At 44.6% G+C, this 11788-nt stretch overlaps 2 protein-coding genes across 2 annotated transcripts; one reads left to right on the top strand and one right to left on the bottom strand.

The window, feature by feature from the left end:
• Positions 1-136: 136 nt before the first annotated feature.
• Positions 137-3645, bottom strand: PVX_118480 (delta-aminolevulinic acid dehydratase precursor, putative). The gene is made up of 6 exons (XM_001615939.1): positions 2838-3645; positions 2644-2691; positions 1904-2134; positions 1433-1774; positions 1010-1274; positions 137-801 (listed from the first exon to the last, which is right to left on the bottom strand). The coding sequence occupies exons 1-6, from the start codon at positions 2952-2954 to the stop codon at positions 449-451; spliced, it is 1356 nt and encodes a 451-aa protein (XP_001615989.1). The 5' UTR covers positions 2955-3645; the 3' UTR covers positions 137-448.
• A 2397-nt stretch (positions 3646-6042) lies between these two features.
• Positions 6043-9760, top strand: PVX_118485 (hypothetical protein, conserved; the record flags this gene model as incomplete). The annotated part of the gene is made up of 1 exon (XM_001615940.1): positions 6043-9760. One exon carries the CDS (start codon positions 6043-6045, stop codon positions 9448-9450), a length of 3408 nt encoding a protein of 1135 aa, XP_001615990.1. The 3' UTR covers positions 9451-9760.
• Between the last annotated feature and the right edge of the window lie 2028 nt (positions 9761-11788).

Raw genomic sequence — 11788 nt, forward strand, 5'->3', positions numbered from 1 at the left:
ACGCGGCGTACAAATGTACGCCTGTGGCTAACTGAAGGAACGCCCTATTTGTGCCCGTTCTGTCCCCCAACCGCGCCCCATTTGGAACCGCCCCGCATCGAAAACGGACGGAGCACTCGCCCTCTCCATGAGCAAACGTTGAATTTTCTTTAAATTGGTGTCGTATTGTCCACAAGAAGGGGGTGAAAAATGGGAAGGTGCCCGGAGGGGAGCACGATAAAAGTGTGCGGAAAAGAAAAACGCATAAGTTGTATAAGCGCGCCAAATGGGAGAGGCACAAAATGGGGGGAAAAAAGAAAAGATAAAGAATAAAAGAGAAACAACTTAACACACCGCAGATACGAACGCCTGCAATTCACTCGACCGCGTGGCGATGGAAAAATAGGCACATGCGCTCTGTTAATTTTTTTCCCCTTTAAAAGTTGGCGTCCTCTTTTAACTACCCCCATTATAGCGTCAATTCGACGTTAAAATTGCTGTTCAAATCGTCGTCTACGTCTACATTACGGTCATACAAATCTTTGAGGTACAAACCATACTGCTTGGCGAAGTAGCTGATAATTATGTTTGCCCCGGATCGTAGGTAGCTCTTAAAGAGCTCCGTCAGAATTTCATTTTCATAATTTATGTGTGCATTCAACTGTTTGACGTAATTTTTGATCATCATGTATTCGCCAGAGACGTTGTAAACAGCCAGCGGCACCGTGGCGTGTTTGTCCATTCTGCTTCTAATGCGGCTGACCACGTCTAGGTAAAATAGCGACGGCTTGACCATGAGGATATCGGCCCCTTCGGCGATGTCTGCAGGGGGGAAAAAAAAACATATATATATATACAAAATATACAAATTTTGAAAAAAAAGAATGCGATTTATTTGCAAAACTTTGGAGACTTCACACGTATATGCTTTTTCTCCCTTTGCGGGGAAGCGCAAAACGGCGGGCACACACACACACATATATATATACGCCCAAAAAGGTGCATTTTGGAGCGCCTCCTCGCTTATTACGCTTCTCCACATGGTTGAGGTCAAAGTACGCGTTGAAGTCGTGCTGATAGGACTGCTTATTTTTGACGACGTTTTTGTGAATGTTGGAATTCAGGATGGATCTAAATGGCTTATAGAGACATGAGGAGTACTTGCACGTGTAGGACAATATGAGGACGTTTCTGAAGTTGTGAAAGTCCAGGTTTTTCCTAATTTGTTCAATTCTGTTGTCCATGGAATCGCTGGGACACACCACGTCGGCGCCGCACTTGGCTAGGCATAGGGCCTGCGAAAGGGGGTAAACGTGGGAGGAGTCACCGTAATGATGCGTCTCCTTCGTTTGCGCGAGTGGGGAAGGCCCTCGAAAGAAATCATAAAAAAATAAAAAAAAATAAAAAAATAATAAAAAAACTCAGAGGAGTCCCCCCCACGTGCAGGCATTACCTGCTTCACCAGCGTGTGCACCGTAACGTCGTTGAGTATTTCCCCCTCCCGCTCGTCATATATTCCATCGTGCCCGTATATGTTGTACGGATCCAGAGCCACGTCCACGTAAATGACAATTTGGTCTTTAAACTTTTGTTTTATTTTGTTTATCGCGTTGCAGAAGTAGCTACTTTCGTTGTAGCATTCGGAGCAGTACGTCGTTTTTTTTTCCTCCTTCACGACTGGGAAAAACATAAAGTGGTGAATATTCAATTGTAGGCATTCTTCGATCTCTTTCACGATTCCGTCTACGCTGTAGGTGTGGATTCCATCCAGCTGGGTTTCCTTCTTGGGGGCATCCTGCGGGGGGGGTGTCATACGGGGGAGTGGTACAGAGGTGGCCCGGTTGCAAAGGAGGGCTCTTCTCTCTCTCTGGGCGCTCTTCCTCTTTGGGCGCTCTTCTCCCTCTTTGCGCGGATCCATTTGTACCTCCTCATGAATGAACATCGGGTAAATAAAATTGGACATCCGTATGCTATTATTACTGTATAGGGAACGCAAGTGCCTATTCCTCTTTATCCTCCTTTCCCTCCTATTCGTTTCGATGTAGACATTATCGTTTATATCTTTTGCAAAATTTTTCAGGTCGCTTTGCCTTGCCACATTTTCGTTGTACACATCTTCAGTCGATTTCTGGTCTTTTCTTAAATCGCTCAAATTCTGATTACAATTTTTAGAGTTCGAAATAAAGGTTGTGTTTTTAATTGGCACAAAATTGGTGCACGCTTAATCGGCGGGTCATTCAAATGTGCGCAGTTTTTAGGGCGTCTTCATTGGAGAAGCGGTTGCGGTGGAGCGATTGCGGCGGAGTGGTTGCAGCGGGGCGGCGTGATGTGGCACTCAGATACGGTAGGCGCGGGAGAATGTGGTGATCACACGATGGTGAGCGGTGTGCCACGTGAGCGGTGGATACCACAGATGTGTGCACTGTGGCAGTGGCTATCCCGCATAAGTATGCACTATGTCCGTGGCTATCCCGCATAAGTATGCACTGTGTCCGTGGCTACCCCGCACGTTTGCGCCTGGCAGCATGCGGACAACCACAGTCACGTTTCACTAAAGAAGCATGCAAAGTAACATTTGGGGGGAGAGGGCGACTTTCTTTTTCAGTTACGTCGTTTGACAGAAATGGCTCAATCGACGCGCTTTTTTAAATTTTTTTTTAGTACGTTATTGTTCTGTGGGCTATTCCATCTTCTGAAGGGGGCCTTGTACCTCTGAACGGGGGGAGAAGCGTGCCCATGTAACGCGTTCTAGCTGTGTATGCGCGGTGTGTGCAAAGCCATGCGCCTATGCAAACGTGAATGCGCATATGTAAACGTGCGTGCACCTATGTGCGGGGCCAAATAGGAACGACTGTTACCTTCGTCGACTGGGGAGAGTACAAAATGTAGGCGCTTTTACAAAAGTTGCTATTAAGACAACACACCAAATTGAGCACAGAAAAGTAAAGCAAAATTATTCCGTTTATTTTTATCATTTTTGGTGTATTCTCCACGTGCACTAGCTAAAAGGGCGAAATGAACAAGTTAAAGTGGGGAATTTACACAGGGTTTTTTATTTTGTCATGTATACGTCAAAACGGGGGAAGTTCATTGGTGTTGGGTTGGGAAATGCTCCTACGTATGGTTAACATGTTTTTTTTTTTATTATGTTTTTTCTCTACATGAGGGTGTGCAAAATGGCATATTTGGGGAGCACTATTTGGTTAAATAATACAATAGTGTGTTTTTTTTTTTTTTTTTTTTCCTTTTCACTGGTTCGAGAAGTACTGTGCGCCTATGGGTTCGCAGGAAACGGCGTTTACCAACGCAGCTATTTTTCGGCTACTTTGGCGCGTTGAAAAGGGATTCTTCAAACACACGCTCATTTTGTTAACTTTTCAAATGTGGGAATATGCCTCATGGATTGTTTGAGAAAATGCGTTCTACCATTTTGACTTAACTTGTGAGTGTATATGTCCCTATGTACAAGTTTATAGCTCTTCCTCTGCGCGGCAAAAATAACGTTTCGGGAGGAAGCAAACTGGTTCGAACGTTCAATTATTTTAAATGTTAACCGAGCACAGAATCGCTGTGTAGAAACGGTTAGCAAATAATTATGATCAAAGTTGGAGTTTCTGCCGGTAATATCGCAGTGGGATGTACATCATCGCGACGCCAATGGTGCGTGAAGCAGGAAAAGAAGTGCCAACAAGTGTAAATCGCGTACATTTCTTTTTACCCGCAATTGTGCTAACGGTTTGAAAGGGGCACGATGACGCGTGGAATGGTGATGAAAATTTAAAAAAAAAAAAAAAAGAAACGCTCCAAGTTCGCAATACAAACGCAGCGGAACCTGACAAGCGCTGTTTCAATTGGGGCAACCCCACATGATGTAAAGAAGCAGCAAGGTGTAATTTGTCGCCCCGGAGGAGATGTGTTCTCTCCTCCCCATCGCCGAATTGTTATAGCCCGTGAAATGGTTACTTGATAAGGTTAAACCTTCTGGGCTGAATGAAAGGCGATTTATGTTTTTTTTTTTTGCATCTTTCTCAACGAACCGAACGAAAAAATTGCTCATAAAAGGGTGTAACATTTTGTGCAGCATGAGAGGACCCCCCCCTTACGGCATGCTCTGTCTCCTTCTATTGGAAGATAAAAACAAAAGCGTTTGGAACAATTAGAAGTGGAGCCAGTTATTTTTCTTATATTGGGGGAAATTTCCACAAGGAAAGCTACATAAGCACCCTTCATCATCATCATCACCATCACCATCACCATCACCATCATGTGTGTGCGCTCGAAGTTTGAGAATTGCGAGACTGCCATTTTGTCAGAAGCGGTGTGATCTCATAAGAAAAAAAAAACGACAATTGTAAAAACTAAAAATTGGCGTTTTTGGCGTTAATCCAAAGCGTTGCGCGGGAAAACTGCTTAACCATTTTGACGACGAAAAAGTTTGTGCAAGCGGTAGGAGCAGCTAGCCATTTGGGTTTTAAAAAAAAAAAAAAAAAAAAAAGTAAAACAGCGGGATATTTAAAAAAAAATTATGAACGGTGCATAACTTTTTAAAATTTCCCCTTCTTCTTACGATTTTTTTTTTTTATTTATTTAACCCCCTTGCGTATGGCGCTTTACATTTTTCTTCCCTCACTTTTGCGCCAGTTGTCACCACTTTTTAAAGTATCTTATAAAAACACAATGCGTTATTCGTTTTATCCAGCGTGAGGGATGTCTCAGAAGAATAACTAGAAGGAGTTAAAAATAAAATAAAAGGGCGATATGCCCTTTTGCCGGAAACGTGAGGCGATACATGGAAAATTTCGCGCATGTATATGACCCTCCCCTCTTATGAATACATTACATTTATTTGCCTTCTATGGCAATTTGGCAAAAAATAGACAATTTTTGAATTTGGCTTTTATTTTTTTTGTGCTACGTTTGTACATTATTAAGTGAAAATTTTGTGTTTTGTGTTTGACCAAGCGTATAGGGTGCACATATGCCAGGGCGCACCTTTGCATACGCGCAGAAGTGCATACGTCCACGTATGTTCTATCCATACGGCAAACGCACCCCTCCCTCGTGCATACGTTCTCGAGGAGCTACTTGACAACATATTCCTGCTCGCTTAGTTGCATGGAGCCATCTTTTGAAGTAAATTTATTATAAAGCAAGCATGCATCATCGTTCGCCTTTTTTCTTTTTAATCAGCTGACGTGAAGCAATTTTTTTTTAAACGAGAAATTGTCAACTGGTGGCACAATTTTTATGGTGGCGAGCAATTGTAAGCGCGCTGCACAACTGCCTGGGTGTCTGAGAAGTCGGTTTTATGGCCTTTTATTATGCATGTATTTACTTATACATGTATTTATTTATTTACATATTTATTCACTTCTTTATTTACTTATTCGTTCATCTCTTCACTTTTTAATCTGGCACTATTGGCATACAACTCGGCACCCAGCGGAACAATCGCGCGCTTCAAAAGTGCATATGGCAAAGAGTGGCAAAATTATAACCAAAGCTGCTTTGTGGCAGTTTGTTCTAGAAAAATCCCCCGCTCGTTTGGAAGCGCTCACTTGGGAGCATCCACTCGCAGCTTCCATTTTTGCCCATTTTGACACAATTGACATGTTACGTGTCACCCCATTTTGAAAATAAAATTTTTAAGGAGCTCCCTCCACCGAGCAGTATTTTTTAAACTTGTCAATACACACACGTGCACAATATTCTCGCGTGCGCACAACACCTTGCGTCACTTGGCTGCTTTTCGTTTTGCGTTAAATGGTTCATTTTATGCATACACTTGGAATGTACTTAATTTTTTTTTTTTTTTTTCCCCTTCTCCACTGTTCACGTTATATTTAAGTTTTTTTTTTTTTTTTTAACTTTTTAAGTTTACGAGATATTGACTACTGGTTATGTTCGCTTAAATGGTTGAGCGAGTGTAAAGGGGAAGCACATGCACACACATGAATGTATGCACGTATGTACATATTAATCGTGCGTATGTATGTGTAAACGCGTGCAACCAGGAACAGTTTTCCAAATTAACCGCGTTTATATATATCTCCTCCTGACGAGATGGATGTGCTGAGAAGAGGCGACACGTTAAACCCGAGGGTTAAAAGGAGCAGGAGCGTAATCCAAAGGGACGAAACAAACCAGGAAGGAAGCAGCGGCGGCAATCATCACCAACTGGTGATTTATGGGAATTCTTTCAAAAACAATTCGCTAGGGTACGCATGGAATGCATACTTTGATAAGAACAAAATAAAGAAGAATATTATGGTATGCTGTGATTTAAACAAAATTTGCGATGACATCTTAAGAGGAGTCGAGAACAACAGCTTGACTATTAAAACGTTTTCCTTTCTGCTCATTGGGGTGTGTAACATATACAAAAAGAAGGTCTATTTCATCGGTCAGGATTACGATTTTTTAAAAAGGAAGATCCTGTCGCTGTACAAAAATAAGGACAACGAATTGAACGATTTGATGGTAACTGGTAAAGATTCCAAGAGGAGAAAAATAGGAAAAGACAACGAAGATGATGGTAACAAAAGTGGAAGTAAAAAGAGGCTAAACAGAAATTCGCTAAACATAAAGAGGGGTTCCATTGGTTTGAACGAGCTAATCCCGTCCGTAATTGACAATTTCACGGGGAGGAAATCTCGCTTTTCCTTGAACGCTGATGAGATAAGCATTGCCGGGACGCAGCACGACAGTTACAACGACGTGTTTAACGAGAGCGAGATGAACAACCAGATGCTCCTGGAGATCTCCGGCCTGAACTACCTGAACTTTGACCACGAAAATGAAGAAGCCGAGAATGGCAGCGGTAATGGCGGCATGAATGGTCGTATTAGTGGCGGCGTTAATAACCACTACGCGGGTGGGAATAACGGAAGCACCAGCAACCGCAGCAGCGTTCACAGCAGCGTTCACGGCAGCATGGGTCACTACCACGACATGGAGAAGGCGTTGGAGGGGTCCTACATTTCGAGGAACAGCATCCCCATGAACAACCTGGATGGGCTGCATCTGAATAGGGCACTGTCCGAGTCGTTTCACAACCCCATGGATAATCTGAACATGGAGAATTCTATACTGAACAACATGATTCCGAAGAACATGTTTTCTAATTTGGAAAACTCCATGAATGAGAGGGGCAGCATGCTGGGTGGGTTTGACGACTTGGAACTTAACTCCGTGCACAGGAGCGACGGGTTGAACTCTATGAATCGGTTCAACGATGGGGTGGATAGAGGCGACAACTCCGGAGTGATGAACCACCCAGATGGTGGTATTACAGAGAAGAGGAACCTCCAGAACGAATTCGCCAATGTGGGGGGCGCACAAGCGTTTCACCAGCCCTTTGCAAACTTAAACGTACAGGGAAATGAAAACGGAAAGGGGGCAAACGCAAATGATGGCAAACCAGGGAATAACAACTTGAATGGGATGATGAGCACATCTAGGGACTTTGCAAACATGCCGTATAACGTGTCTCCAGGAAACAGCCATTTCATGGGAAGGTACCATAACATGAACGCTTCGATGCATAACAGAAATGATTTGTACAATTTGAATCCGTTTATGAGCATGCACTCAATGAATAACAATCATATGGACGGTCGAAATGGTTATGCCCCCTACGCGCAAAGGATTCCCAATCATAACACTTTTGGAGACTTGGATGTGATGAGCAACGTCATGGTGGGTAGCATGTTCACCCCCCAGAAGAAGAGAAACCTGTCCAAGAAGAATGCCTATTTGGGGGCCCTAAACTTTGAGTCGTACCAGAATTTTGACTACTTCCATCAGAAGGACGACGATGCTTTTATTAAAAAGTTGAACACGTTGCTCGGGCTGGATGATGATGAGGATGAGGGGGAGGAGGCACAGCGGGGAAGGAACCGTGCCGCTGAGGGGGAGAGAGGCGAAGAAGGCGAAGAAGGCGAAGAAGACGATGATAACGTGCAGGTATCTCAGGCGGATAGTGCAAAGGGGGGAGCCGCTACCGAGGGGCAGACGGGGAACTCCAAAACGGGGGAAAATGACAAAAGTGCAAATAACCAAATTGTTCTGAACGATGCAGGCGGGGGTTCTCTCCTGAATGGATCCAACACCAATCAGCTGGTAGGGAAGAAAAGAAAGCTAGAAAAACACATCATAGATAAAAATTATATGATAAAAGATTCGGTGATGAAGGGGATGCTGAAAAACGAAAGTGTAGACTACAAGCATTTCCTAATCGACACGATAAATAGCGAAATATATGAGAAGATGCAGAAGGAGTACCCGTCCTTTCAGCATTTCTTCCTGCACAGTAGCACCGATAAGGTGAGGACTCTGCACAAGTTGGAGATAAATTTTGGGTACGAATCTCAGGATTGTGAGAAGAAGAAAAAAGCCCTCGAAAGTTATCTCTCCTGCTCAGTGGGTAACAAATCCTTCTTGTATGAAAATAAAAACGCGTTTGATCACTTTAGCATGAAGAAGTGCCTGGACAACATCGACGAGAGTATGGAATCGAACGAGACGCTGTCGAACCACTTCTTATCCTTTGACGGGGAGCACGAAGCAGGGACCATGCGAAGTGACAAGCACATGATGCATTTCGAGGAGGTGCGCGAGCAGGTCGGCGGAATGCACTTTGACCTACCGAGTGAGAACCACCCGAGTGGGTACAAAAGTCGGTTCAGCGTCGATCCCTCTCCCTCGCAGCACGAGCAGGTGGACTTGCACATTAGCCATTTGGATATTGGCGAGTTGAATGGTAGCGATTTGAATGTTAGCGAGTTGAATGGTAACGAGTTGAATGGTAACGAGTTGAATGGTAACGAGTTGAATGGTAACGAGTTGAATGGTAACGAGTTGAATGGTAACGAGTTGAATGGTAACGAGTTGAATGGTAACGAGTTGAATGCGAGGGACCTCTCCTTTAGGGACGACGTGGGCTCTAGGTTGCCCCTGCAGAGTCAGCTGTCCAAAAGCTTGGTGCCCTACGGAGAGAACGGCAGCGTGGAGAAAGGTGACGAATTAGAAGTGAGTGGGAGTTTCCTAAATGACCGACTCAATTCCGAATTCACCCCCTCGTCGGCGTCCCCCCACCTGGATTTGTCCCTCCACTCGAATTATGACTTCTCCAATGTGTTCACCAAGGACAATGAGGGTTCAGTGCTGGATGATAAAACGGTGCAAGTGGATGTAAATCTGAACCAGGACTTTGACTTGATTGCCAAGGAGTTGCTCGAGGTGTATAAGAATTTGTCGACGAAAATAAACTACATTTTTTTCGACCTCATTACGAAGAATAGGCAGTCTAAGGATGAAGTAGCTGTTTTGTTTTACATCACTTTGCACTTGGCAAATTTGGGGTACATTCACATTGTGCAGAAGCCGATTCTCGCGGACCAGCTGGATTCCCACGGGGAGAATTTCTCCAGGCCGATCCTCATTCAGTACGTGGGTCAGGGGGGCGACTGAGGTGGTGCAGACACTATGTTGCTTTTGCGCCGTTCAGGAGGGGGGTTACCTATTTGGGAGAGGGACCGAGGAGGGGGTTCCTCCTGTGTGCAGTGCCTTTTTCTCCACTTGGGGGGAGGAGCCCCACCTGTCTGGCCTTCCCCAGGTGTGAACAAATCAGACGAATGGGTGGTAGCGCGCAGGCCATCTTTCTCCCTTCTGTGTGCATGCTCTTGCATTTTCTGGCCGTTTAAAGGTGCTCTCCAGTTAGCCCTTCGGCAGTAACGCATTTTATCCCTTTGGCTGTAACACTTTTTACGCCGTGCACGCAGCTTGACTACCTCCACAATTGTAAATTAACCTTTGAATAATCTTAAGGTGGGGAATTTTCCGAACATGCAGACTTGGCTGTGCGGAGGAGGCTCCACTGGTTAAGGGCGCGCTCCTAGAGGCACATGCTGTGTAGGCGGTGTGAATGTCCCCCCAAAGTCGGGTAGGGCATCCCAGCTAAGGTGTGATCTAAATAGAAAGAGGTGTGGGAGACAGGATGCGCGAAGTTACTGAATCAGTTCGTTCGATCACCCCCACGGGGTGGCAAGGCCACAGGGGATTCGCCTTACCATGTGTTTCTGCATGTATATGTGTATGTAAATGTATATGTGTATATATATGTGCATGTTTTTTTTTTTTCCTTTTCTGTGTTACCCGTTCGACTTGTGAAGCGGAGCGCACTTCTGCGGGGTTGCGTCCCTTGGGAAATGTTACAACCAAAAGGGGAGGAGCAAAAATGGTAATTTATTTTTTTTCCCCAAAAAAAATGCTCGCCAGTTAGCAAACACTATGAGGGATGAAGCATTCTGTTCGTTCATAAATGGTTATCTTTCTTTCTTCCCGCAAAAATGACGTAGTACGATGCACGTTTTTTGTAGTGTGGCATTAGGACACTCTGTCACGGTATATATATGAGTGATGCTTGGGGGGACATGTAAAAGTGTACATCTTTGCAAAGGGGGAATGTCTACTTTTTAAGAGACGTTTCGTTTGGCAAATATTGGTGAAGGGGTAGGCACATGGGTCGGGCTCGCCTCTTAAGGTTCCTAATTTTTTTTTAATTAAGCTGCGAGGGGGGTTCCCCTATTTGCAGTTTCCCCTTTTTTGCAGTGTGACGCATTTCCTCTTTTAATTTTCCCCGTTTTCACATTTTCACATTTTCGATTTAATTTTTTTTTTTTCCTTTTTTTTTTGCGTATGCTATGCCTTTTAAGCAAAAAAAATTACTAAATTGCGCAATGATTATTTTTTTTTTTTTTTTTTTTTGCGCATTTTTCGTATGCTTCATTTGCATTTTTTTCCATTTTAAAAAAATGCATTTATAATTAATCTGAGGAACAAGTCCAGGCGATTTCAAGCATCAGACTGGATGGACGAGTCGCCCACGTGTTGGTGAATCTGCGCGCATACGTACGTGTACGAGGAAGAACATGCGCGCTACATCCATACGTGCATGAGGAAGAACATTCGCGCTACACCCGCACGTGCGCGCTTTTCTGTGTGTACGGCTGGAACAAACCTACTTGACTCCCTTTTTAAAAAGGAGGGGAAGCCGAGCAGCGCCGCCCCATTTAGCCGTCCCTATTTAGCCGCCCCATTTAGCCGCCCCATTTAGCCGCCCCATTTAGCCGCCCCATTTAGCCGCCCCCATTTGTAAATCCCCACTTTTTTACGTCACCAAAATTTGTGAAACCATCCCTGTCCCTTTCCCATTTTTGGCGTAACCGACGGAGAAAGTGGACCATCAACGGCTCAGCAGGGGAAGAGAAAAAGACCACTCCGCAGCCGCAAATGCATAAGTGGCTCAAAAGAAAAGATACATAAATATTTTCCATTTTGGGGGGAAAGGAAAGTACGCCCCATTTGTTTGGTAGTTGCCTCTCCGGATTAGCCCCCCGTTGATATGAGCCCTTGTCGGTTGTAAGCTTTGGCGAAGCGCGAGGGGTGTTGGCAACCACTCCGTAAGTTAAGCGTCATCGCAGGGAGCTGCTCCGGGCACATTAAACGCACGCGAAGGGGTAGTTACCCGGGCGAGGAGGGTCAAAAATAGGTAAATTAATAAATGTATATATATATATATAATACCCATTTTAACCGACTGGACGCAGTTTAGCACTTCATTTGCAGCAAAACTTGTCCTGCATTGAACAGAGCCAAAGGTCGCGTGTCTTATGCGTGGGGAGGGAGAGGCTAACGGGTGGCGAGTAGCCCATCGGTTTTGCGAAGTACCTACGTTCGCCACGTCATAGTGAAGCTTTCACCTGAACAAATCTGCCAAGTGTTACTATCCCTTTTCCCCCACACACCC

Source organism: Plasmodium vivax, chromosome 12, assembly GCF_000002415.2.
Source record: "Plasmodium vivax chromosome 12, whole genome shotgun sequence".
NCBI lineage: Eukaryota > Apicomplexa > Aconoidasida > Haemosporida > Plasmodiidae > Plasmodium > Plasmodium vivax.

Bases quoted from the DNA above. Each gene is read 5' to 3' on its own strand.
- PVX_118480 (XM_001615939.1), bottom strand. From the start codon at position 2,954: ATGATAAAAATAAACGGAATAATTTTGCTTTACTTTTCTGTGCTCAAT. The intron at 2,135-2,643 runs GTACTAAAAAAA...AATTGTAATCAG, and splicing joins ATAGCCCACAGAACAATAAC to AATTTGAGCGATTTAAGAAA. The intron at 802-1,009 runs GTAATAAGCGAG...TCCCCCCTGCAG, and splicing joins CCTCAACCATGTGGAGAAGC to ACATCGCCGAAGGGGCCGAT.